Source organism: Muscardinus avellanarius (assembly GCF_963383645.1).
Source record: "Muscardinus avellanarius genome assembly, chromosome: 7".
Taxonomy (NCBI): Eukaryota; Metazoa; Chordata; class Mammalia; order Rodentia; family Gliridae; genus Muscardinus; species Muscardinus avellanarius.
In genome coordinates, this window is record NC_137793.1 from 50,437,732 (window position 1) to 50,464,279 (window position 26,548).

The 26,548-nt window shown below is 41.4% G+C and overlaps 1 protein-coding gene across 4 annotated transcripts in view; it reads left to right on the forward strand.

Annotated features, from left to right (window-relative positions):
• The window catches only part of TRIM36 (tripartite motif containing 36), a gene marked incomplete at both ends in the record, with an annotated part of 63,427 nt that extends 37,256 nt beyond the window's left edge, over nt 1–26,171 (forward strand). For all 4 annotated transcript variants that reach the window (XM_080698418.1, XM_080698419.1, XM_080698420.1 and 1 more), the window contains 6 exons: nt 6,895–6,990; nt 10,330–10,583; nt 10,823–10,947; nt 20,929–21,219; nt 23,737–24,034; nt 25,817–26,171. In XM_080698418.1, the coding sequence (XP_080554544.1) occupies nt 6,895–6,990; nt 10,330–10,583; nt 10,823–10,947; nt 20,929–21,219; nt 23,737–24,034; nt 25,817–26,171 (1,419 nt within the window). The remainder of the gene's footprint in view (nt 1–6,894; nt 6,991–10,329; nt 10,584–10,822; nt 10,948–20,928; nt 21,220–23,736; nt 24,035–25,816) is intronic.
• Between the last annotated feature and the right edge of the window lie 377 nt (nt 26,172–26,548).

The window sequence follows — 26,548 nt, forward strand, 5'->3', positions numbered from 1 at the left end:
AAAACCTCACAACATTGAAGTTGGCAGTGGTTTTTTGGATATGATTTCAATGGCACAGGCAATAGAAGGGTAAATAAACTCCCTAAAAAATAAAAAATATTGTATATCCAAAGACAATGTAAACAGAGTTAAAAGTTTCTGATAGAATGGGATAAAATATTTCCAAATGCTATATCTGAAGGTATATTAATATTCCAACTAGAAATCCTAAAAATTAGCAACAATAAAAACAAACAATACAATTTAGAAATAGGTAAAATACTGACATAAATAATGAATCTCCAAAGATAACCAATCTTAGTTGTCTGTTGGATGAAAAATCTTGTTTCTCTGGTTCTGGTGTGTGTTACCTATTTCTTCTTTGTAGTTAATCTCTTTGAGTATTTTCTCTAGCGCTGGTTTTGAAGACATAAATTCCCTCAGTTTCTGTTTGTCATGGAAGCTTCTTATTTCCCCATCTAATTTGATAGAAAGTTTTGCTGGGTAGGAAATTTTTGGCTGGAAGTTGTTATCTTTCAGAGTTTGGAATATGTTACTCCAAGCCCTTCTGGCTCTCATGACTTGGTTTGGGAAGTCTGGAGTGATTCTAATTGGTTTGCCTCTGAATGTCACTTGGCCCTTTGTTTTTGTTGCCTTTAAGATTCTCTAAGTTTCCTGGACCTGTGTATCGATCTCTTGCTCTATGTTTGGAAAATTTTCTGCTATTACTTCCTTGAAGAGATTGTTGATCCCTTTGGTTTCACCTTCTTTTTCCTCCTCTATTCCAATTATTCTTATGTTAGCTCTCTTAAAATGGGCCCATATTTCTTCAATGTCAGATTCCTGTTGTTGGATTTATTTTTCTAAATTAGAAACTATGCATTCATTTTTGGAGTGATCATCTAGGAGCGAGAGTCTATTATCCATATGGTCTTATCGGTTGTTTATACTTTGAATTGAGGCCTTTACTTCATTAATTGCATCCTTTATCTCTTTTTGGCTCTCTCTGAATTCTTTTCGAAACACCTCTATTATTTCTACAGTTATTTTCCTGATTTGATCTTCTAGAAATCTCTGAATTTCTGTTTTATCAGGTCTGATGTTGTGGGGTTGTGGGCATTCATTGCTCCATTGTTATTCCTCTTTCCCATGATTTTGGAAGTTTGTGCCTTCCCTGGGTTCTTCCCTGCGTCACTACGACTTCACTTAATGTGCTCTGGATCTCAAGTCTGTGGTATCTCAGTCACCTCTACTCCTTTACTGGGTTGTATCGCAAAGTCTCAGACCCAGGGAGTCAGTCGAGACTGCTTTAGACCATGGCGGGTGCCAGGTTGGGCGTTCTCCTCCAGGGAGTTGTGACTATGGTGTGATATCTCTGCCACCGCCACTCCCCCACTGGGTCAAGTCCCTGGGAGTGCAGTACTGGGATTTCTCCTCTAGGGGCCGCAATTTGTCTCACTGTTGTTGAGTACGCTGATGGAGCTGTAGTGGATTCGGTGGATTCGCTGCTGCTGCTGCTGGTGGCAATATGGCACCACTGCCATGCCCTCAGCCGTGAGGCTGGCATATTTCATCTCTGTTTTTGAGCTCCGCTCTGAGTCCCTGCAGGGTGTGTTGAGCCTGGCCCCTTGTAGCTTTAGACGCTCCCTGCACTGAAAAATCTGCCAAGTTCCGCCCAGCTGATCCACAGCAGCTAACCTTGGCTAGCTCTCTGCCGCTCCTCTCTGGAGCCTGGTGGGCTGTTGAGTGTGTTGGTCTAGTGCCGTCCGGTGAATTCGCCGCTGCTGCCGGTTGTAAGGCGCTGCTGCAGTGAGGCCGGCGTATCTCCTCTCTGGTTCTGAGCTCTGTTCTGAGTACCCCTCCTCTCTGGAGCCTGGTGCTGCGAAGGAAGATGGCGTCCACGTGGCTCCGGCCGCAGCACTGCAGTCTGGTTTCTTTCTGGTGTCTCATTTATCCAGCCCTCTTTTTCTCTGTCCCTTGTATTTACATTTTTTGCTTCTCTTCTGATGGTGTTTTCTGGCTATGAAAGGTGCTGATTTTGTGGTATTAGAGACTGGTTGTTAGCGCCCCTCGTAAGCCCCACTTTTCTCCGTCGCCATCTTCCCAGAATTCCTTTGACAAGTTGTTTGGTACAAGGTACCCTTTGAAATCTAGAAACTGCTTGCTCTTTGGGGGACCTGGCCTTAAAGAGTTAAAAACTGGATCGGTCCTACTATTAGCAATCTTTGTTAGGCCCCATGTTTGTTTGTTTGTTTGTTTACTTATTTATTTAGTGGTATTGAGGGTGGAACCCAGAGGCTTTTCTACCTCCGGGCTGTACTCCCAGACCTATTTTATACTTTATTTGGAAACAGGGTCTCACTAAGTTGCTGAGAGCCTCACTAAGTAGCTGAGACTGGCTTCTAACCTGTGCAATCCTCCTGTCTCAGTGTCCAAGCACAGAGATTACAGGTGTGCACCACCACACCCAGCTAGGCCCCATGTTTTAAAAGTTTTGTTCCTTCTATAGAATACCCTCTGCTTCTGTTAATCTCAACATAGGCAGGCATAAGTTTAGGGTGGTCCCATCTTTCTCACAACTGGCTAATGCTGACCAGCCTTTCCTCTACAACAAGGACCAAAAGAGAGACCTTCCACCTTTCTCCATAGGGAACCCCACTTACTATTTCCTCTGACCAGCTCTGACTGCTCAAGTTGTGGAATTCTGTTTTATCCTGGGTATTTACTCTCTCCCCTCAAAACTTCCATGAGCATGGCTCTCCATTACCTGTAGTAGTGGGTTTTTTAGGGGTTTACTAACTTCTCACATCACTTTACAGTTTTCTCATCAAGGAGAGTTGTTTGTTGGTTCATCTTACTTTAGTTTATCCACTTTATAAAGATATATGTGTGGTAGTTAGCAGGCATTTTTCAGAGGGATGTTTCCTGAGGAATTTTTGCTAGTTTTGTTTCCTATCAGTTATTTTCTTAAACTACTGAGGACTTAATAATATTGTTCCTAAACTGTTACCTCTTTTTAAAATGATGGCTTTGATTTTAGACAACTTATTAACAACCAAAACCTAAAAAAGAGGAATTGTAAACATCCCTATGAATATTCCTCAGTGAATAAGGAATTTAAAAAAGTTTGTATTTTAGGGTCTGTGAGATGTGATTTATACTATTTTTGTCAGATTTGTGGTAAATAGTGTTGCCATGTTTGCTGAAATCATTTGGAACTTGATTAAAATATATCATTACATACCCATTCAACAGTTTTTTTTTTTTGTGGTACTGGGGTTCCTGGAAGCCCTTCTATCTCCGGGCTACACTCCCAGACCTATTTTTACATTTTTTTATTTGGAAACAGGGTCTCCTAAGCCAGCGCGCACGGCTAGCTTCGAACCTGCGCGATCCTCCTGTCTCTGCCTCCCAAGCGCGGGGATTACAAGCGTGCGCCACCACGCCCGGCCAACATGTTTTTTGTTTGTGGGTCTGGGGATGGAACTCAGGAGCATTCAATCACTGAGTTACACCCCCTGCCATATATTTTTTTTTAATTCTTTATTTTGAAACAGAGTCTCACTAAGTTGTAGAGGGCCTCACTAAGCAAGCTGAGACTGTCTGCGACCTGCGATCCTCCAGTCTCAGGCTCCCGAATGCTGGGATTACAAGCTTTCACCACCACGCCTGGCCCCTTTCAACATTTTATTCTGAACATTTTAAGAGGTGGAGCAAAGCTGACATCACCTTTAAAATTTATATGTTTCAGCTGGGTATCGTGGTGCACACTTGTAATCCCTGTACTTGAGAGGCTGAGACAGGAGGATTGCAGGTTTGGGACAGCTTTAGCAACCTAAGGAAACCCTGTTTCAAAACAAAACAAAGCCAGGTGTGGTGGCGCAATCTTGTAATCCCAACATTCGGGAGGTTAAGACTGGAGGATCACAGTTCGCGGACGGCCTCAGTGAGGCCCTCTGCAACTCAGTGAGACCCTGTTTCAAAATAAAGAATAAAAAAAATAGGGCAGGGGGGTGTAGCTCGGAGGTCGAATGCCCGTGGGTTCCATCCCCAGACCCCCCCAAAAAAAATGTATAAAGGGCTGGGGGTATAACTGGGAGGTAAAATGACCCTGAATCCCCAATTACCCCCCCCCACACACACATTCACATGTATGCTTAGAGGATAAAGGACCATCATAATTACATATATCTACAGAAAAGATATTTGGTGTGATCATTAAGTGACTTTTTTCTCTTGCTTCTCCATTGTTTTGCCAACTTTAATATTTCTTTAGTACACTGATTAAAAGAGGGAAGCACTGGCTCTCAAGCTTTTTTGTGAGTATTAGCTTTGCCTGGGACACTTGGTACAGCTACAGAGGTCAGTCTTGTCCTACTTCCAGGGACCTGGATCTCTGCATTCTTTATTAGGACTCAAGAGACTCAAATTCACACCAGTGTTTGAGAATCACTCTTTCATAGGAAGGTTTCTGAGCATTTTGGAGTCCTTGAAAACCTAGCCTCTTGACCATTTCCTAGAGAACTGCATTACTGATTGATCTTAAACTGCTTTCTCTGTCAGGTAAACTTCTGCAGATAGGAGCCTTGTCTTTGTACATTTTAAGTCTCTAGCACTTACATTTTTGGAGGCCAGTGAATAAATGGACACTGATTCTTAGTTTAAACAAACCATCTTTTAAATCAGACTGTCTAGGTCTGAGGGCACTAAGAAGACTATAGATGCCTCAGAGAAAGAGCAGCTATAGTTGGCCAGGGACTTTTTTTGAACCTTAAAACTCACTGCGGGTGAATGATGGTGCTCTGTGACCATGTTTCTGACTCTGTCATCTGTCTTTTCTGGTAATTACCTCTTTGAATGAATTAACTTACCTTAGTCTTTTTGTTCTTGTAATTTAAGGTGCTTTGTAACTAAGCTTTACTTAAATTTAAAAATCCAAATTTCGATCTTTGCAACTCTGGTTTAGAGAACCATCACCAGCACCTAGTACTTCTCATCCCAGGGTAGGCCCAGCAGGGATAGCATTAAAAGAACTGGCCTTTGCTTTGCAGCTTGGTGCTGAAGAATAACCCCAGCCTGTGGAGCAGTGGTTGTTGTAGTATGCAGTGAGTAGGTTTATAGTTTAGTGATGACTGTGTGATATTTGTACTTAATGAACTTTTGTTTTCTCATCTGTAAAATGCCAGGTCTTATATCTCCTCTTATAATTAAATCTGATAATTTGCTTCTCTGTCCCATTCTGCCTTTAGTACCCAGAAATCTTGTTCCTCTGTTTGACAGTTCCTTCCTCTGTCTCTCCAGCAGCCACCAAAGAAGGCTGTCTGATTGCTGAGTGTTCCTCTTAAATCAAGATGGGTCCCACAGAATGCATCACTCTGTGTGTGTGTGTGTGTGTGTGTGTGTGTGTGTGTGTGTGTGTGTGTGTGTTAGTTACTGGGGATGGAACCCAGGGGCATTCTACCTCCGAGCACCCCCAGCCCTATTTTTTATTCTTTATTTTTAAGCAGGTCTCACTGAGTTGCAAAGGGCCTCACTAAGTAGCTGAGGCTCAAACCGTGATCCTCCTGTCTCAGCCTTTCAAGTGTTGTGATTACAAGCATGCACCACCAAGCCTGACTTAGCACATCACTTTTTGATACACATTATCTTTCCCTGTTACAAGATATTACTAAAAAAAAAGAGGAAGATAGTATAGGTTAGAAACTCATTTCTTCAGTTCCTAAAAGTACAGTTTCTGTTCCTCTTCCTTACCCTTTCCATTTTAGGTTGTTGGCAGAGACTGAGATGCTGGAGTGCACAGATCCTGTGGGGGCTGCAGCTTAAGAGGAGCTTACTGGGCATTCTTATTCTTGCTTAGACACTGAATAAAAGTCTTAACAACTTTTAACCCAGAGGCTTTCTACCTCCAGGGTATACTCCCAGAACTATTTTATACTCTATTTGGAAACAGGGTCTCACTAAGTTGCTGAGAGCCTCAATAAGTAGCTGATCCTCCTGTCTCAGCCTTCCAAGCAATGGGATTACAAGCGTGCGCCACCACGCCCAGCTTCACAACTTTTTATTCCATGGTTCTTTCAGGAATTTTTGTTTTTCCAATATACTTCAGAGATTACAACGTATGTTTTCTGGGCTAGATTAGGGAATCTCAGCAAAACCCATAATGTTATTTTTATGGGAAATTATACTAATTTTAAAATTAGAACCTTATAAATAAGTTTATCAGTCAACTCTGGAAACTGCCCATTTTTATAAATTTGTATTTTCACTATTGTGTCATTATTTAATGATATGTAGCCTTGGAAGGATAGGAAGATTATTTCAGACTCCTTTGTGTTGCTTTGCTGTTGTGTACAAATTTGTGTTGGGTTGGGTGTGAGTGAAGGATAAGATCTGGGGAAGACAAGGCTGAATTTCTGCCCTTTCATTTACTAGAGGCCTTAGGAGGAAGAGTTCTGGAGTTGATAATAAAAGAAACAAAATTATTTTGGACTAATGTAAGCATCACTACTCTTTTTCATCTTTTTCAGTCTTTTTTTTTTTTTTTTAATACTGGAGATTGAACCCAGGACACTGTAACACTGAACTACATCCCTGCCCTTTATTTTTTTATTTTGAGACAGGATTTCACTAAGTTGCTGAGTCTGGCCAAGAATTTTCAACCTTCCCAGTAGTTAGAGGAATATAGGGATAAACCACCAAATCCATCTTTCACTCTGTTTTTAATCTTCCCTGTATCCTTGGGCCTATGTGCTTAATGGCTGGCACTATCTACTGTGGGTTAATAAGGATAATCACTGTCACTGACTTTACCATTGGTTTATCCTAGAGGATGAGTACTGTGTTATTTTAAGTACATGCCACCAAGTCTTTGCTGAACTTCTTTTTTTGTCTATTTGTGTTATAAACATGTTACAGGAAAAACTTTCAAAGGATATTGATTACCTTATTGGCAAAGAAAGCCAGGTGAAGAGTCAAATTTCTGAACTAAACTTGTTAATGAAAGAGACAGAGGTAAGTGACAAACTGGTGTGCGTATTTTTTACATTCATTAATTTGTAAAGTCCTGTTGTTTTTGTGAGCTGGGAACATAAAGTTGTGTTAGTTCTTGCCCCCACATTTCTAGGGAACAAAATAAAATGCTGCCCTCTGGTCATTGCTGTGATACAGGAGTCACTAAATGATTTTGGAGAACAGAGGAAAGAATAACTAACTATAGATGACAAGTAACAAGGTCTCAACAGTAGTGATATAAAGGAAATGATAGCTTTAGAATTGATCTGTATTTTAAAAAATAGAATGCCTTTGAAAAATGTACTATATGTGGATGAGACCAGGTTTATTTGCAATTCCTGAGTATATGTTTAAATTTCTTTTTTGGGGGGGAAGATATGTTTTAAAGTGTTCATGATGCATTTTTTTAATAGCTCCAAAGTACAAACTACTCAAATGCACATTGTAGTGGAATCAGTTCTGGAATATATCAATAGTGGTATACCATAGAGGAAAAGCAATAAGAATGGATGATCTACAAGTACACATAAGAGTGTAGATTGATCTTGAAATCGTGTTGCCAGATACAAAGGAGTATGTACTTTGATGATGTTTAGAGAAAGCACTCCAAGCCAAGAAACCAGATTGTATTTATTTATTCATTTATTTATTTACTTATTTATTTATTTGTATTTTTGGTACTGGTGGTAGAACCTAGGGGCTTTTCTACCTCTGGGCTGTACTTCCAGACCTATTTTATACTTTATTTGGAAACAGGGTCTCACTGAGTTGCTGAGAGACTAAGTAGCTGAGGCTGGCTTCAAACCATGTGGGATTACACGCCTGTGCCACCATGCCTGGTTTACCAGATTGTTTTTAAAATTCAGGAAATTATTTGTTTAGAAGGGAGAATTGGTGCCTGTAGAGGTTAAGAGAATGGCTTTTACAGTTCCAGAAAGGTTCTTCTCTCTAATCTAGATGCTCTGGTAAATGCATGTGTTTATAAAGATTCATCCTGTTTCTAGATTGTTTTAATAAAAAAAATAAGAAAAAAGCTGGGCATAGTGGTTCATGCTTGTAATCCCAGTACATGGGAGGCTGAGACAGGAGAATTCCAAGTTTGCAGCCAGTGAGGCCCTCTGCAATTTAGTGAGACCCTGTTTCAAAGAAAAGTATTAAAAAATAGGGCTGAGGGTGTAGCTTGCTGGTTGAATGCCCCTGGTTTCAATCCCTAGTACCACAAAATAAAAAAGTAATAGCATTTTTAAAATATAGTAGAAAAAGATAGGATTTTTTTCTTTTAAAATTCTAAATATTCTTGACTAGCTTTTATATGTCCTTATTTCTCATCATTGTTTGAAGCAAAGCTAAGAGCCATTACTCCTTTTTTATTTTAAAAGTTATAATTAAGCATAAAAATTATCCTTGCTAATATGAAACTTATTTCATCCAGTTATTTTGTAAAATGAAATAAAATTGAGAAATTATGTGAATTAGCACTGTATTATCATCATTGCTTTTTGTGTGTGTGTGTGGTACTGGGGATGGAACCCAGGGGCATTGTACCTCTGAGCCACACCCCAGCCCTATTTTTTAAGTCTTTTTATTTTTGAAACAGGGTCTCACTGAGTTGCGAAGGGCCTCGCTAAGTAGCCTGCAAACTGCGATCCTACTGTCCCTGCCTCCCGTGTTGCTTTTTAAAAAATATGTGCTAGATTTTTCCTGATTTCATTTACCACTTTAAGATACTAAGGGTTTTTTCCTTATAATTTAAGGTGTGATTTTCTTTTACGTATTTTTGTCTGATTGACAAACTCAGTATAATCTCGCAACACAAAGCCAATTATCATCTAGATAGTAGATATCTCCAGGGATTGATTGTATCTTTGGTCATTTTAGATTTAGCTACTCTATAGGTTCTCTCAGTAATGCTGCTTTTTATATCAGAAATAAAGAAAAACCAAACATTTGTTTTGGAATTTGTCATCTAATAGGTAGAAAATTGAGGAAGTTGGGTATCAAGTGTTCATATAACACCAATTTCTTGTGATCCTGCAGGATCCTCACTGAGCTTTTTCCTTCCTTTGGCCTGACCTATATTTATAGTATTTTCAGTAGGAGTTCTTGACTTTTCTTCATTAGCACTATCTTTGTAGCTTTGGTTATATTGGCTGGAAAAATGCCTGTTAATTTATGTATGATGATATTTATGAAATTAGTGTTTGGTTATGTCATTAAAATTCTATGAAAATGTCAACATTCTCTGCTCCTTGCCTTTTTAGAAAGTATGACAGTTGGAGTTAAGAAACAAAGAGGGGACTCTGAAAAATTCCTTTGATTATAAGTGTTGGCCAGAAGTCATTGGAAAATGCACAGCAGGAATGTTTTTGCAGATTTTTTTTTCGTTGTCTACCATGAGAAGTGCTTATGTTAGTGCTCTGTTAGTCTTGTTTTCAAAATCATGTTTTTGATCCAAAATGTTTAACAAATATTGCATATAGGATTGTTTTATGACATAAACTGTATATAAAATATTAAGAATATTTAGAGTATGTTACACTGTGGTATGCATTTTGTGTAAATGATCTTTTAAAATCTTTAACAAAACCTAAATGATTTTTCTTATCCATTGTTTTGGAGGATGGGGTAGGGTGCTGGGCATTGAACTTAGGGCCTTGCTCACGTGAAGCATACACTTAACTATTGAACTAAAACCCTAGCAAAACCCAGTTTTTAAAAGAAAAGAACTCAGGCATGGAAAAGTTAAATAAATTGCATAAGTCACAGCAGTCAGAATTAAAATTGTAATTAATTTGAAAAATATACTTGTATATCTTAGTAAAGATCTTTGTAAAAGTTTTTTTTTTTAGTGATTTAACTTTAAAAAATTAAAATGGTGTAGGAAGGGTTAAGAAAACCTGAATTTGAAATGAATTTAAAATTCTAGAAGTGATTTTTTTCTCTATCTTTGGTCAAATCAGTTTATTTCTGCTTCAGATTCCTTTATGTATAACTAAAAATTGTATTTTTACTTAATTGAGGTTATCTATTGCTGAACTTTGAATAAAATGTGTATTGCTGAGTTTGGAGATAAAAAGCTTAATGAAATACAACATACATTATATAGGAAATTAAAATTACAAAGGAAGCAAATCTCAATAAAAATTGTTGTTTTATCTTTGCTAAGTATATTTGATACCAAACTATTGTATTGAAAATTCCTGACAATTTTTTTTTACAATATCTGGATTTGTTTTGTTGAATTTTGGTAATCTCATCACCTAGGTGAAGTATGAATATGTAAACTTTGAGAAGATTTAGATTTAGAAGATGAGGTAATGCTTGTTTGTTTCATGATAGTGCAATGGAGAGAGAGCCAAAGAAGAAGCAATTACACATTTTGAGAAGCTCTTTGAAATTCTACAAGAGAGAAAATCATCTGTTCTGAAAGCAATTGATTCATCTAAGAAACTAAGACTAGACAAATTTCAAACTCAAATGGAAGAATATCAGGGACTTCTAGAGAATAATGGGCTTGTGGGATATGCTCAAGAAGTGCTCAAGGAGACAGATCAGTCTTGCTTTGTACAGACGGCAAAGCAACTCCACCTCAGGTATTGTCTTTTTTTTTTTACTTTAGGATCTTTTTACCAATGTTATTAAATGCTGATGTGTATTTCAACATTAGCTCCAGTGTGGTTCATCATTCTGTGATAATGCAAAGCATTTGCTGCTGCTTCATTCTTGAGTTTAACGTTAAGTGTACGTTTTCTTTTGTTAATCACATTGCAGATATTTAGTCTCATTTGCCCTTTAAAAGAATCATATTTACATAAAATGTATCTGTCTGCAGAATACAGAAAGCTACAGAATCTTTGAAGAGCTTTAGACCCGCAGCTCAAACTTCTTTTGAAGACTATGTTATAAATACATCTAAACAAACAGAACTTCTTGGAGAATTGTCCTTTTTCTCTAGTGGTAAGTCTTATTGAGGCTTATTGAAGCCTCGTTCTTTTAGATTGAATGTATACTAAACAGAAGAAACACCGTTATTGCTGGGCAAGTTGGTGCATTCCTGTGATCACAGCTTCTTGGGAAGCTGAGGTAGGAGGGTATAAATGTGAGATCAGCCTGGCAACTTAGTGAGAACCTGTCTCAAAATGGCAGGGAAAGTAGCTCAGTGGAAGTATGCTTGTCTAGATAGTATGAGGCGCTGGGTGTGGTCTACAATATTACAAGAAGAAAACCCCATAATTTTATTTTGACACTAAAAAAAGCTTATCAGTTGACTGAAATTTTATCTGTACTTGGGATGGAACCCAGGAGAATTCTACCTCCGAACGACGCCCCCAGACCTATTTATTTATTTATTTTTTGGTGGTACTGGGGTTCCTGGAAACCCTTCTACCTCCAGGCTACACTGCCAGACCTATTTTATATTTTTATTTGGAAAGAGTGTCTCTTAAGCCAGCAAGGCTGGCTTCAAACCTGTGCGATCCTCCTGTCTCTGCCTCCCAAGCAAGGGGATTACAAGTGTGTGCCACGATGCCTGGCCCCGGCCCTATTTTTTATTCTTTATTTTGAAACAAGATCTCACTGAGTTGCAAATGGCCTCACTACGTAGCTGAGGCTGTCCTTGAACTGTGATCCTCCTGTCTCAGACTCAAATGCTGGGATTACAAGCATGTGCCACCATTCCAGGCTCTTCACATTTGTCTTTTTATCACTACTTTTATGCAAAAAAAAAAGAATGTATTCTTTGGGCATGTGTGTTTTTAAGCAATGCATAAAAGGCATTACATTAAGTTTATTTTTTTGTAAATTGCTTTTTTTAAAATTTATTTTTATTGGTGTATTGTAATCATATATCACATTGAAATACAAGACTTGAGAGGATATACAAGCACACATCATCCAATTAGCCCTCATCCACTCCCCATCCCATTCCCTCCCCCTCCCTGGATCCCATGCTTGTTTGGTGATTAACTTTGATACATTTGTTTATGTACCTCTGAGTTTTAAAGAGGCTGCATCCTCCTCTATTCCATACCCTCTGATTGGTCACCTTAATTGCTTCACTATAGGGCCCTTTCTATAACTCGACCTCTTCCAGTTGCCCCTTTCCTCCTAGTTATTGCTGATTAGGGGAAGCATCTGGTTTTTATTTTCTGCAATATTTCTCTGTGCATGCCACGTTGCAAATACCGATCCCACTCTTGAAAACCCCAGTAGTGGCCTGGCTACCCGGTGGACTGATCCAGACCTCACTGGCTCCAGCAGTGACCTTGCCTCATGGGAGGCCCCAATTCTGGTCTTGCTGGCCCCCACACCGGCCTAACCCCTCGGCTGGCTTTGATCCTGGCCTCGGTGGCCCCAGCACCGGCCTAACACCTCGACAGACTCCTATCCTGGCCTCAAAGGCCCCAGCAGCAGCCTTGCCTCATGGCAGGTTCCGATCCCAGCCTCGCTGGCCCCAGTACTGGCCTAACCCCTCGGCAGGCTCCAATCCCAGCCTCGGAGGCCCCAGTAGCGGCCTTGCTTCCTGTCAGGCTCCAATGCCGGCCGCTGGCCCTGTCACCAGCCTACCCCTCGGCAGGCTCCAATCCCGGCTTCGGAGGCCCCAGCACTGGCCTTGCCTAATGGCAGGCTTCGATTCCGAACTTGCTGACCCCTGGCACCGGCCTAACCCTTCGGCAGGCTCCGATCCCGGCCTCGGAGGCCCCAGCACTAGCCTTGCCTCTAGACAGGCTCCAGTGCCGGCTGCTGGACCCGGCACCGGCCTACCCCTCGGCAGGCTCTGATCCAGGCCTTGGAGGCCTCAGCACTGGCCTTGCCTCATGGGAGGCTCCAATCCCAGCCTCGCTGGCCCCGGCACCGGCCTACCCTCTCAGCAGGCTCCGATCCTGGCCTTGGAGGCCTAAGTAGTGGCCGTGCCTCATGGTAGGCTCTGATACCAGCCTTGCTGGCCCTGGCACCAGCCTTACCTCTTGGCAGGCTCCAATCCAGGCCTCGAGGGCCCCAGCACCGGCCTTGCCTCACGGCAGACTCTGATCCTGGCCTCGCTGGCCACTGAACTGTCCTATCCCCTCGGCAGGCTCGGATCCCAGCCTTGGAGGCCTCAGTAACGGCCTTGCCTCAAGGCAGGCTCCGATGCCGACTGCTGGCCCCGGCACCGGCCTAGCCCTCGGCAGGCTCCGATCCCGGTCTCGAAGGCCCCAGCCCGGCCTTGCCTCATGGCAGGCTCCAATCCCAACCTTGCTGACCCTGGCACTGGCTTAATCCTTTGGCAGGCTCCGATCCCAGCCTCGGAGGCCCCAGCACCAGCCTTGCCTCATGGAAGGCTTCGAATCCTGGCCTCGCTGGCCTCGCCACTGACCTAGCCTATCGGCAGGCTCCAATCCTGGCCTCAGAGGCCTTAGTAGTAGCCGTGCCTCACAGCAGGCTCCGATCCCGGCCTCACTGGCACTGGCACCGGCCTTACCCCTTGGCAGGCTCCAATCCAGGCCTCAGAGGCCTCAGTAGCAGCCTTGCCTCAAGGCAGGCTCCAATGCTGGCCACTGGCCCCGGCACCAGCCTAACCCCTTGGCAGGCTCTGATGACGGTCTCGGAGGCCCCAGCACCGGCCTTGCCTTATGGCAGGCTCCAGTGCCGGCCGCTGGCCCTGGCACTGGCCTAACCCCTCGGCAGGCTCCAATCCCAGCCTCAGAGGCCCCAGTAGCGGCCTTGCCTCATGGCAGGTTCCAATCCCGGCCTCGGAGGCCCCAGTAGCGGCCTTGCCTCATGGCAGGCTCCGATCCCAGCCTCGCTGCCCCCGGCACCGGCCTAACCCCTTGGTAGGCTCCGATCCTGGCCTCAGAGGCCCCAGCACTGGCCTTGCCTCACGGCAGGCTCCGATCCCAGCCTCGCTGCCCCCGGCACTGGCCTAACCCCTTGGCAGGCTCTGATCCCGGTCTCAGAGGCCCCAGCACCAGCCTTGCCACATGGCAGGCTCCAATCCTGGCCTTGCTGGCCCCAGTACCGGTCTAACCCCTTGGCAGGCTCCGATCCCAGCCTCGGAGGCTCCAGCACTGGCCTTGCCTTATGGCAGGCTCCAATCCTAGCTTTTCTGTCTCCGTCGCCAGCCTCACCCCTCGGCAGGCTCCAATCCGAGCACCCTCTTTGCCCAGCCATTTGTCCCACGTTCTCGAGGGTGTGTGGTGGTAGCATTCTGCCTCTGGGGTTATTACTTCAAAAGTTCCAGGTGTAATGCATCAGATCTCTGCCTCCCCTGAGTATTGGTCACTGCCATTGCCACTGCCTCCACCATTTCAAATCTTTCCCAAGCTCTTTTTCCACTCTGAATGTTGTCCAGTGTTCCTAAGCATGGGTGATGGTAGCATTCGACGTTTGGTGTAATTTCTCCAAAAAATAAGGTTTTTAGGATCAGATTTCTACCTCTCCTGTATACAAGTCTTCACCGCCATCGCGGAGACCGCTTCCAACACCGCCTTCCTCCTAGGTCTCCGCTAAACTCTCTCCTTACAGGTGATGTCCAAGATTCTTAAGAATGTAGAGAAGAAGCAGTCCTCCTTCGTGGGGAAGTTTTCCAAAAGTTCCAGTTCATTTGGATAAGTTTTGTCTGCATCTCCAGTATCTTGGCATCCGCCACGGCTTTCTTGACCCCTCTCCAATATTTTCCTTTTTTCTTTTTTCTTTTTCTTTTCCTTTTTCTTTTTTTTTTTAAAGAGAAGACAAGCCGGGCATGGTGGCGCACGCTTGTAATCCTCACGCTTGGGAGGTGGAGACTGGAGGATCACGCAGGTTTGAAGCCAGCCGTGCTGGCTTAAGAGACCCTGTTTCCAAATAAAATATATAAATATAGGCCTGGGAGTGTAGCCCAGAGATAGAAGGGCTTCCAGGAACCCCAGTACTACACAAAAAAATAAGTAAAAAATAAAATAAAATAAAAGAGAGAAGACAGTATGTGTGGTTTGAGGAGGTTGTGGGATCAGGCACTCAGTAGCACTGTGACCCAGTCCCGGTTTCCCCGGGGGTCCAGTGTGCTCCACACGACTCCACCTCAGGCCCAGATTCCTGCGACCCGGGCCCCAGCTCTTCTGGGGTCCGGTGATCCCCACCTGACCCCCGCCCGGGACCCAGGGCTTTGCGACCGGGCCCCAGTTTTTCCAGGGATCTGGCGTGCTCCGTGCAATCCTGCCTGGGGCCCAGAGTCCTGCGCCCTGGACCCTGGCTCTTCCGGGGTCTGGCATGCCCCTCCTGACCCCCGCCCGGGGCCCAGTGCCTTGCGACCAGGCCCCAGTTTCTTCAGGGGTCTGGCGTGCTCCCATCACTAAACCTTAATAATCTGTAAATTGCTTTTTTAAAAAATTGAGTTTAAGGCATATTTGTTAATATTTGAAGTTCTGGTTTGAAACAGTATTTTAACTGTTTAATAGTAATAAAATAATTTCCTTCTTGAGAGACAATGTTTCCATTACTCTCTATTATAGCAGTTCTGTAATTAAAGCAGTTTTTCTAACATAGCAGGGGTATATTAAACATCTTCATCAGGGTTTCTTTTTTAACACAAATGCGATTTTTTCAAAAAGAGAAAGCAAGAAATTGAATCTGTACACTAAAATTGACTGTTGGTGTTCAGGTGTTTACATTGCTGTATTTGTTTGCCAGGTCTATCATAATGAAGGACCACAGACTTAATAGACTTAAATGACATACTTTTCTCACAATTATGGTAGCTAGAAGTCTAAGACCAGGTGTTGGCAGTGTTGATTTATTCTCAGGCCTCTCTCCCAGTATCTTCACATGGTCTTTCCTCTGTAGAGATCTGGGTCCTAATTTTCTCCTCTTTTATAAGAGGAGATACTCCATCATATTGAGTCAGAATCCATGGTAATGATCTCAGTTTAGTTTAATTTCCCCTGTATTTCCAGTCTCCAATTAGTCATATTCTGAGGATTATAGTCACATTCTGAGGGTTAAGACTTGGTAGAATAGAGGGAGGACACAGTTCAACCCATAATGCTCATTTAGGTTTATGTTTTGTGAGTTCTTATAGGAAGGCCTTTCTCCCCCACTTCTTATATCTACCTCATCTGTCTCTAAGGCTTTTTTCATGGTGAATGATCAGAATCTTCCCAGTTTTAATCTAATTACTATGTAGGCATAGAATTATGCATTTATACATTCAAAAGAAATTCTTTGCTTTTAAATCTATATCTGAATCTGATATTTATTGTGACTAAATTTTTTTACAATCTAATTTTTTTTTTTTTTTTACTAGGGATGGAACTCAGGGGCATTCTACCTCCAAGCTACACCCCCAGCCCCAGTTTTTATTCTTTTTATTTGAAACAGGGACTCACTGAGTTGCAAAAGGCCTCACTAAGTACCCAAGGCTGTTCACGAGCTGTGATCTTTTTGTTTCAGTCTCCCAAATGCTGGGATTATAAGCATGCACCCCCATTCCTGGCTTACAATCTAAATCTTTAAATAATATTTTGATTGCTAATTCTACTGCAAACACTGCTTTCCCTTTTACAAACTACCTACCTGAATTTTTTTTTTTTAATGGTATTGGGGATGGAACCTAGGGGCATTGTACCTCTGAGCTACACCTCCAGCCCTATTTTTTAGTCTTATTTTTATTTTTGAAACAAGGTCCCACTGAGTTGTAAAGGGCTTCACTACGTAGCCAAAGCTGTCTGTGAACCTTGATCCTCCTGGCTTAGCTTCTCTAATGCCTGAAATATTTTATATGTAATTTTTTATATATCTGTCCAAGATCTTCCTCTTCTGTAAATCCCCAAACTATCTCTGGGAGAGTGAGGTTAAGTGTGAGTTAAGCTTATCCTCGGTGTTAAGCAAAGGACCACTGAAAAGGATGGATAAGAATGGACAGTATACACCCGCTTCCTGCTGGATATTCCCTTCATTTTCCCCATGTGTACATTATTTTAGTAAGCTATGCTTCTAGAAGAAAGAAGAAAAGAAAGAAAAAGAAAAGAAAAAGGAGTATGGGATAGATTATACTATTCATGTCGTTTCATAAGTTTTATTTTTTTATCTTAAAGATGTATTTTAGATGGCTTTCCACGTCTTATTATGGCATATAATATTCAGGTATATAAATGCACCATACACAGACATATTTCTTATATATACTTGGGGCAGAGAAGGGGGAAACTTTTCTTTTTCATTTTATAACTCCCTTTCTGTGATTTGTTATAAGTTGTGGTGGGTTTGTGTGTATATATGCATGTGTGTGTGCACACTCATATACATGTACTCATGTATAACTTTCATAGTGTGTTGTTCTTGTTCTTACACTATCCAAATTTAGGGATTTATTCTTAGAAAGGATTATGCATACTTGAAAATATTTAACTGTGATTTTTTTTTTTTTTTTTGTGGTACTGGGGATAAATCCAGGGGCATTTTACCTCCAAGCTATACCCCCAGGCCTATTTTTTATTCTTTATTTTAAAACAGTATTTTATTGAGTTGAAAAGGGCCTCACTAAGTAGCTGAGGCTATCAGCGAACCGTCATCCTCCTGTATCAGCCTCCAAAATGCTGGGAATACAAGCATGTGCCACCACACCTGGCTTGTGATTTTTTTTTTTTTTTTTTTTTTTTTTTTTTTGGTACTGGAGATTGAATTCAAGGTTATTCTACTTCAGAACTATACTACCAGACTTTTTTTTTTTTAATGATAGATCACTTTGAAATACAAGACTTGAGAGGATATGCAAGCACATATCCAATAAGCCCTCATCCAATCCCCATCCCATTCCCTCCTCCTCCCTTGATCCCATGCTTAATTGGTGATTATCTTTGATATAATTGTTTACGCACCTCATGAGTTTTAAAGAGATTCCATCCTCCCCCATCCCCTCCCCTCTGATTGGTCACCTTAATTGCCTCTCAATAGGGCCCTTTCTACTACTCGACCTCCTCCTGTTACCCCTTTCCTCCTAGTTCTTGCTAATTAGGGGAAGCATCTGGATTTTATTTTCTGTGCTATTTCTCTGTGCATGCCGCATTGCAAGTTCCGATTCCATTCTTGACGGCCCCAGTAGTGGCCTGGCCACCTGGAGGATTCTTATCCCGACCTCACTGGCTCCAGCACCGGCGTTGCCTCATGGGAGGCCCTGATCCTGGCCTCACTGGCCCCCACACCGAACTAACTCCTCGGCTGGCTCCTCTCCCGGCCTCAGAGGTCCCAGCACCGGTCTAGCCTCATGACAGGCTCTGATCCCGGCCTCACTTACCCTGACACCGGCCTAACCCCTCGGCAGGCTCCTATCCTGGTCTCGCAAGTCCTAGCTCCGTCCTTGCCTCACAGCAGTTTCCGATCCCGGTCTTGCTGACCCCGGCACTGGCCTTAACCCTTGGCAGAGTCTGATCTTGGCCTCTTACGTCCCAGCACCGGTCTTGCCTCAAGGCAGGCTCCGATCCCAACCTTGCTGTCCCTGGCACTAGCCTAACCCCAGGCGATCCCTACCTCGGAGGCCTCAGTAGTGCCCTTGCCTCACGGTAGGCTCCGGTCCCGGCCTCGTTGGCCCCGACACTGACCTCACCCCTCTGCGGGCTCCTATCCCGGCCTCGGAGACCTCAGCACAGGCCATACCTCAAGGCAGGCTCCGATCCAGGCCTCGCTGGCCCCAGCACTGGCCTAACCCCTCAGCAGGCTCCTATGCAGGCCTCGGAGGCCCCAGCACCTGCCTTGCCTCACGGCAAGCTCCAATCCCGGCCTTGCTGGCCCCGGGACCAGCCTAACCCCTCGGCAGGCTCTGATTCCGGCCTCGGAGACCTCAGTAGTGGCCTTGCCTCACAGCAGGCTCCAATCCCAGCCTCGCTGGCCCTGACACCAACCTAACCCCTCGGCAGGCTCCGGTACGAGCACCCCCCTCACCCAGCAGGTTATCCCACGTTCTCAAGGGTGTGTGGTGGTAGTATTCTGCCTCTGAGGTAATTTTTTCAAAATTCCAGGTGTAGTACGTCAGATCTCTGCCTCCCCTGGGTACTTGCCACTGCCAATGTGACTGTCTCCACCATTTCAAATCTTTTCCCATACCGCATAATGTCCAGTGTTCCTAAGCATGCGCAACAGTAGCATTCGACCTTTGGGGTAATTTCTTCAGAGGATCAGGGTGGGTTGGCTCAGATGTCTGCCTCTCCCAAATCCAAGTCTCCACCGCCATCTCGGCCACTGCTGCCGCCACCGCCTTCCACCTGGGTCTCCACTAGACTCTCCTTACAGGTGATGTCCCGGATTCTTAACGATGTAGAGAAGCAGAAGTCCTCCTTCGCAGGGAATTTTTCCAAAAGTTCCAGTTCAGATGGATATGTTTTGTCTGCATCTCCAATATTCTTACTGCCACTGGGCCATCTTAACCCCTCTCGAATATTTTTCTTTTTTTGTTCTTTTTTTTTTTTTTTAATAAGAGAAGAGAGCATGTGTGGTTTGGGGAGGATGTGGGATCAGTACTCGGTAGCGATGAAAAATTTTTTTTTTTCCCAGGTGGGAGGGGGGTCTCCTGGGGTGCCCTGCCCGTGCCTGCCCACCCACCCAGAGTCAGGGCCTTGCGGTCCGGACCTCTGGGCCCTTCCAGGTGGGGGAGTCGCCTAAGGGTACCCTGCCTGCGCCATGCCCATCCACCCTCCTGGGGTCGGGGCCCTGCGGCCTGGGCCTCCTGGGCCTTCCCGGTGGGGTGGGTCGCCTAATGGTGCCCCGCCTGTGCCAGTGCCTGCCCACCCTCTTGGGGTCAGGGCCATGTGGCCCAGATCTCCGGGGCCTTCTGGGTAGGGTGAGGGTTGCTTAAGGGTGCCCTCCCTGCGCCTATGCCCGCCCACCCTTCCGGGGTCGGGGCCAACTGGGTGGGGGAGGGGGTTGCCTAAGGGTGTCCCGCCTTTTTTTTTTTTTGGTGCTGGACCTAGAGGCATTCTGAGTCCAAGCTATATCCTTTTTTTTTTTTTTTGGAAGTTGCTGAGGGTCTAGCTAAGTTGCTGAGACTGACATCAAACCTGCAGTCCTTCTATTGCAGCCTCCCAAGTACTGGGCTTATAGGTATATGCCACTACGCTCATTATTGTTTATTTATTTAGACATATGGTTTTGCTAAGTTGCTAAGGATTTTACTAAATTGCTGAGGCTGGCCTTGAACCCACAATCCTCTTGTCTCAGCCTTCCAAATAATAGGATTACAGGAATGTGCCACCATGCCTGGCTATTGACTGTTATACTTTAATCATATTACTATGAAATATTAGAAACCTCCTTCCCCAAATAGATAAATGTTGATATATCTATACAGTGGTATACCTTTGGAGAAAAATACTGGCAGGATCTATACAAAATTATTATGGTGATTATCTTTGAATTATCTAACATCTTTGTGTTCTTTCTTTAGTTTCTATTTTTGCAAAAATAAGTATGTTTATACTAAGAAAAATTAAATTGCTTTTTAAAGATAAAATGTGAAATTATGTAATGTTTATTGGGAGTTTGGGATAGTCACCAAACTTAATTTTTATCTGTATTATTTTCCATTTTTATTTCTCATTTCAGTTCTAAATAAAGATATATCTTATTTTATATTTTTTCTTATACAGAGTATCATAAATTTAGAAAAGTCTTGGACAAGCCAGCTTGGTGGTGCACACCTATAATCCCTCCTACTCAGGAAACTGAGGCAGGAGGATTACAAAGTTTGAGTTCAGCCCAAGCAACTTTATGAGACCCAATCTCAAAATAAAATCAAATAATGGGCTGGATTTGTAACTCAGTGGTAGAATGTTTGTTTAGCATGTACAAGCCTTTGAGTTTAATCCCTGGCACTACATAAAAGAAAAAATCTTAGTATAGAAGTAATTGTCAATATATTTTTTATTGATTAACAAATACAGGTTTGGAAATTTGAGTATTTTAATATTGCTTTCTATATCATAATTCTTTCAGGCATAGATGTGCCTGAGATCAATGAAGAACATAGCAAAGTTTATAACAATGCCTTGATAAATTGGCACCATCCGGAAAAGGATAAAGCTGACAGCTATATTCTTGAATATCGGAAGATTAATAAAGATGAAGAAATGATGTCATGGAATGAGATAGAAGTATGTGGCACAAGTAAAGTTGTCTCAAATCTTGAGGATAATTCTCACTATGCTTTCAGAGTAAGAGCTTACAAGGGTTCCATCTGTAGCCCGTGCAGCAGAGAACTGATTCTTCATACTCCTCCAGCTCCAGGTACTGGAAATGTGGGAATTAATAAAGCATAGACTTGGAAGAGACCTTAATAGTGTCAGCTAGCTGGTGCCTCCACGTAGACCAGCTCTTTATTTTAAAAGACTTCAGACCAGTAAAAATACAGCTAGGATTTAGAAATGAACTTAAATAGTTGAATTTCACCCTGTAGGGTGAGAACAGGATTAGATTTTAACAAACATCAGTCAGGGAAAAACATGAAGATGTTTGAGTGAGCAGGGATAATTTGGGATTCAAATAACATAATGCTGCTTTAAAAGTTTAAAATAATATAATTCAATTTTTGGTCAGTTACAGGATGTAGGTAGGTATTTTAAAAATTTATTGGTTTTAGTTATCTGAACTTTTTTTTTTTTTGGTGTTACTGGTGCTCCTGGAAACCCTTCTACCTCTGGGCTACACTCCCAGACACCTACTTTTTATATTTTTATTTGGAAAAAGGGTATCTTAAACCTGCATGATCCTCCTGTCTCCACCTCCCAAGCACAGGGCTGACAAGCATGTGCCACCACGGCTGGCCTGAACTTTTATTTTTATTTAACCAAGTTCTGACTTGACTAGGTTTTCTATCTCACTCTGTGATTTACAGGATGGAAGGCCTAAAACTACATAGATAGCTTGTCCCCTACTAAAAAAGTATATTAAAAAAAAAGCTACTTGTGCCTAGCTTCCTCTCTTTCCCTCCAAGTTAAAATTCACTGATGTTACTTAAAGAATGTCCAAAGATTTTCATAGAATAACAATGCCTTACAGATTAGTTGGTGTCCACTACATCAATCATCTTCATAGATGAGGAACATTTACTTTTATAGTTGTGCTAAATTTGGTTAGCAGAAAAACATTTTGCCCTGGAATTCTAATTCCTCCTTAAAGGTACCTTTAGTTGACTTTTAGACACCATTGCTCTCTGTCCATTTTTTGTGTATCCATATTTTCTACACTCTGTCTTTCCTTCCTTTTTTGTCCAAAATAGAGAGGATAGCAGATATATACTGTGTCTTTCAGGCACAGTGTAGCTTTAGAAAATTAGAATAGTTTTATATAGAGGTGGCTAAAATTATTTTTTCTTGCATTTTAATAAAATCCAATAGAGGTTTTGAATGATTTTGCAAGTATAAAGTAAACATTTTGTGGTTTATGCTATTTCCACTTTCTTTTCTAGTATCTAACTGAAAGTGGAAGAAAAAGAATCTTGGAGATAGTTGATATTTTCAGTAGTATTGGTAGGTGTGGGAGGAGTGGGAGGAGGAAAGAAAATAGGGTTATCTTCCTTTTCTTTGAGAGAAGCCATATGAATAGGAGGACACTTTAAATTTATTGTATTACCTGGGAGACTTTGGAGATTGACATATGTGGAATGACTTAATTTACTAGTAGGATATTTTTTATTATTGTGGTATAATATAGACATTTGTGCTATTTCCACATTGGTTAGCAACTAGTGCTGTGTGTGTGTGTGTGTGTGTGTGTGTGTGTGTGTGTGTGTGTGTGGTACTGGGGTTTCTGGAAGCCCTTCTACCTCTGGGCCATGCTCTCAGACCTATTTTTTATATTTTTATTTGGACACAGGGTCTCTTAAACCAGTGTGGCTGGCTTCGAACCTGTGCGATCCTCCTGTCTCTGCCTCCCAAGCAAGGGGATTACAAGCATGCGCCACCACACTCGGCTAACTAGTGCTATGTTTAATGAATTGGAGTTGACCAGAGATTATGGGAGTGATGATTTCTTTATTTTGTAGATGAGGAAATTAAGTTTGGGTCAAACACTAGTCAAATGTTGAGCAAGGATGCAAACCTAGGTTTCTCTGAACCCAAAGCCCATGCTTTGTTTTCTTAACCACTGCTATTTTTCTTATGTCTGCCATGTTGATTCACAAAGGAAAGGCCTTATTAAAATACCTAAAATTTCCCAGGCATGGTGGTACACAACTGTAATCCCAATATGGCGGGGGGGGGGGCTGATACAAGAGGATTACAGAGTTGAGGCCAATATACTATAATTTAGCAAAACACTGTTTCAAAATAAAATAAAAGCACTTGGAATATAGCTCAGTGGTGAATACCCGTGAGCTTAATATTTAGTGCCATACACACACAAAGCTAAAATTCTCCATACTTACATTTGTAATAGAACTTAGAAAAATAAGTAGATATTTATGAAAATATCTCTCATTTAAAGGATAAAAGAACAAATCCAGTAAGTGAAACATATCTATGATAGTTTTGATATTTTATTCCAAAGAGTTGCAGTTATAAATTTTTACAAACACCTAAAATATTTACTTCTCCTTTTGAGATAACTGAAGATTTTCAGATGCAGAGAATATATTGAAATTTATGCTAGGTTGGAGTTTTGGTTTAACATAGTTGTCTAGGTTGATACCTTTCTCTTCCTATCTCTTTTCAATAATTTCTATTTTAAAAGCTTAACAAATTTAACCTAAATTATAGAAATTCTAATAATTCTCAGACTAATTTTACATTAATTTGAACTATTTAGTTTTCAGTTTCCTCTTTGATGAAAAATGTGGCTATAATACTGAACATCTCTTACTGAACTTGAAGAGAGACCGAGTAGAGAGTAGAGCAGGATTTAACATTCTGCTTGCTGCAGAACGTATCCAAGTGGGATATTACACAAGCTTAGACTACATCATTGGAGATATTGGAATTACAAAAGGGAAACACTTTTGGGCCTTCCGTGTGGAACCATATTCCTACCTGGTTAAAGCAGGAGTTGCTTCCAGTAATAAACTACAAGAATGGCTCCATTCTCCCCGGGATGCAGTCAGTCCAAGGTAGGTTTAAAACTTGATAATTATTTTAAAAGTAAATATTCTTGTTTATAAACATAATCTTGAAAATAGACTTGTATTTATTAATTACATTTGGAATATACCTTTCTTAGATTCAGGTATTTTGACTGATCAGGTGGCTTGCTTAGGTAAAGAGATTAGCAGTTAACTTTTGATGACACGAGGAAATAATTCTGTTTTGGATGGCTCTTATGGTAGAGCTTCACAGTTTTAACTTTTAAAAATCTTACACATGGAGTGAGGTGTGGTGGCACATGCTTGTAATCCCAGTACATAAGAGACTAAGACAGGAGGATCCCGGGTTCAAGGACAGTCTCAGCAAGTAGTGAGATGCTCAGCAACCTGGCAAGACCTTGTTTCAAAATAAAAAATAAAATAGGGCTGTCGGTGTAGCTCAGAGGTAAAATTCTCCTGGGTTCAATCCCCAGTGCTACACGCACATACATACATACACACATACACACACACATATTTATATGTGATACCTAATTTATATAATAATATTATTCACATATATATTGAAATACTTGATTGCCATAATTAATAGTTGATACCAAGTGGTTCTTTTGTTAGGGGACCCAGTTTATATAAACTTTCCCATATATTCTTAACAAAATTGGGTTATGTTAGACATCTTTTTATAGAAAAGAATTGTGATTTCTCAAGAGATTGGGATAAAGTGAACTAGCCAAGACAAATAATCTTTTATTATTTATGTGAACAGTATCTCTGATTAATAATCTGAATGATAGGAAAATTTTTTTTCTAGAGATATGAGAAATTTACACAATACTAGAACCTAGATGTTATCATGGGGAAATGCTTAGTTAAAAAAGAGTAGTATGCTCAGTTGATAAAAAACTGATATTACTGTTTAAAAAGTTTATAACAGCCAGGCATGGTGGCACATGCTTGTAATCCCAACATTCGGAAGGCTGAGACTGGAGAATTGCAGTTCACATACAGCCTCAGCTACTTAGGCCCTCCGCAACTTAGTGAGATCCTGTTTCAAAATAAAAAATAAAAAATAAAAAATAGGGCAGTAGGTGTAGCTCAGAGGTTGAATGTCCCTGGGTTCCATCCCCAGACCCGCCAAAAAAAAAAAAAGTTTATAACATGAGAAATATTAGAAGTGAAATAAACATGGTTAAAATTTTTGATGCAATATGATCAGTAAGCTGTGCATAGAGAAAAAATGGGTCATGTATTAAGTTTTTCTTTAAGATTTTATTGATTTATTATGGGAGTGGAGCAACATTGTAATCCTTTCTTGATGTAAAAATTCCAATCAGGAAATAGAGTTTTCAAGAAGAGAATGAAACATGCTTTTTTTCCTCTTATATTATTTTGCAGTGCTCACTTATTTTACTTACCTTGATAAATTACTTGTTTTGCTTACCCTAATAATTCCTTTGTTTAGAACATATATCTTGCCTTTTGCTTTCTTGTTTATGACTATACCATAAATATTTAATCTTTGACAAGTCTCTTTACTCCTTTCCTCCCTGCTTTATTTTTGATGGGCCAAATTTATTAATGAATTTTTAAGTTCTCACTTTGTTGTATATCTAGGTAAAATGAATAAGGTTTTATGACAGGGAATTTAGGGCTGAGTATGCTTTTAATTGATGATGTTTTAATAGAAAGCTTTTGATGTAGAAAATTTTTCTTTAAATCAGTGTATATATATTATCTTGTGAATGTTTTGAAAATGCCTGAAGACTTGACAAAGATACAGATATGTGTTTATATGCTGTGTTCTAGATATGAGCAAGACAGTGGGCATGACAGTGGAAGTGAAGATGCCAGTTACGATTCTTCGCAGCCTTTCACATTAGTTACTATAGGTATGAAAAGATTTTTTATACCCAAGTCATCTGCTTCTTCTAATGAGCCTGAAAATAGAGTTCTTCCTATGCCAACAAGTATAGGGATTTTCCTTGACTATGATAAAGGTAAAGTGAGTTTCTATGATATGGATCACATGAAGTGCCTATATGAGCGACAAGTGGACTGTTCACACACAATGTATCCAGCATTTGCATTAATGGGCAGTGGAGGAATTCAACTTGAAGAACCCATTACAGAGAAGTATCTGGACTACCAAGAGGACATGTAGCTTCAATATCCAATGTGACTAGGATGAAAAATGTAACAAAACTATGCCTCTTGGCATTAGCCTTTGTAACTAATTATATATCATCTAAGTCCTCTAAGTGGCTACACTTGGTTTTTGTGTGTGTGGTTTTTGTTAAAACCCAAAAAACCCAAACAGTCTTGTCTCTTTAATGTTATTGTTCTGCTTTTCACAAATGATGGGAGTGAAGACATTCTTTCCTGGTTAATACTAAATGATTAATGTTGCTGGTTTGTCTTTCTCTGATGCACAGGGAATCTAACTTATTTATGTCAGCTGGTGTTGCTGATAGCATTCCTCTTTGAGGGGAATAATTCAAAACTATTTATTATGCTTCTTTTGTGTTTGGTTTTCTATTT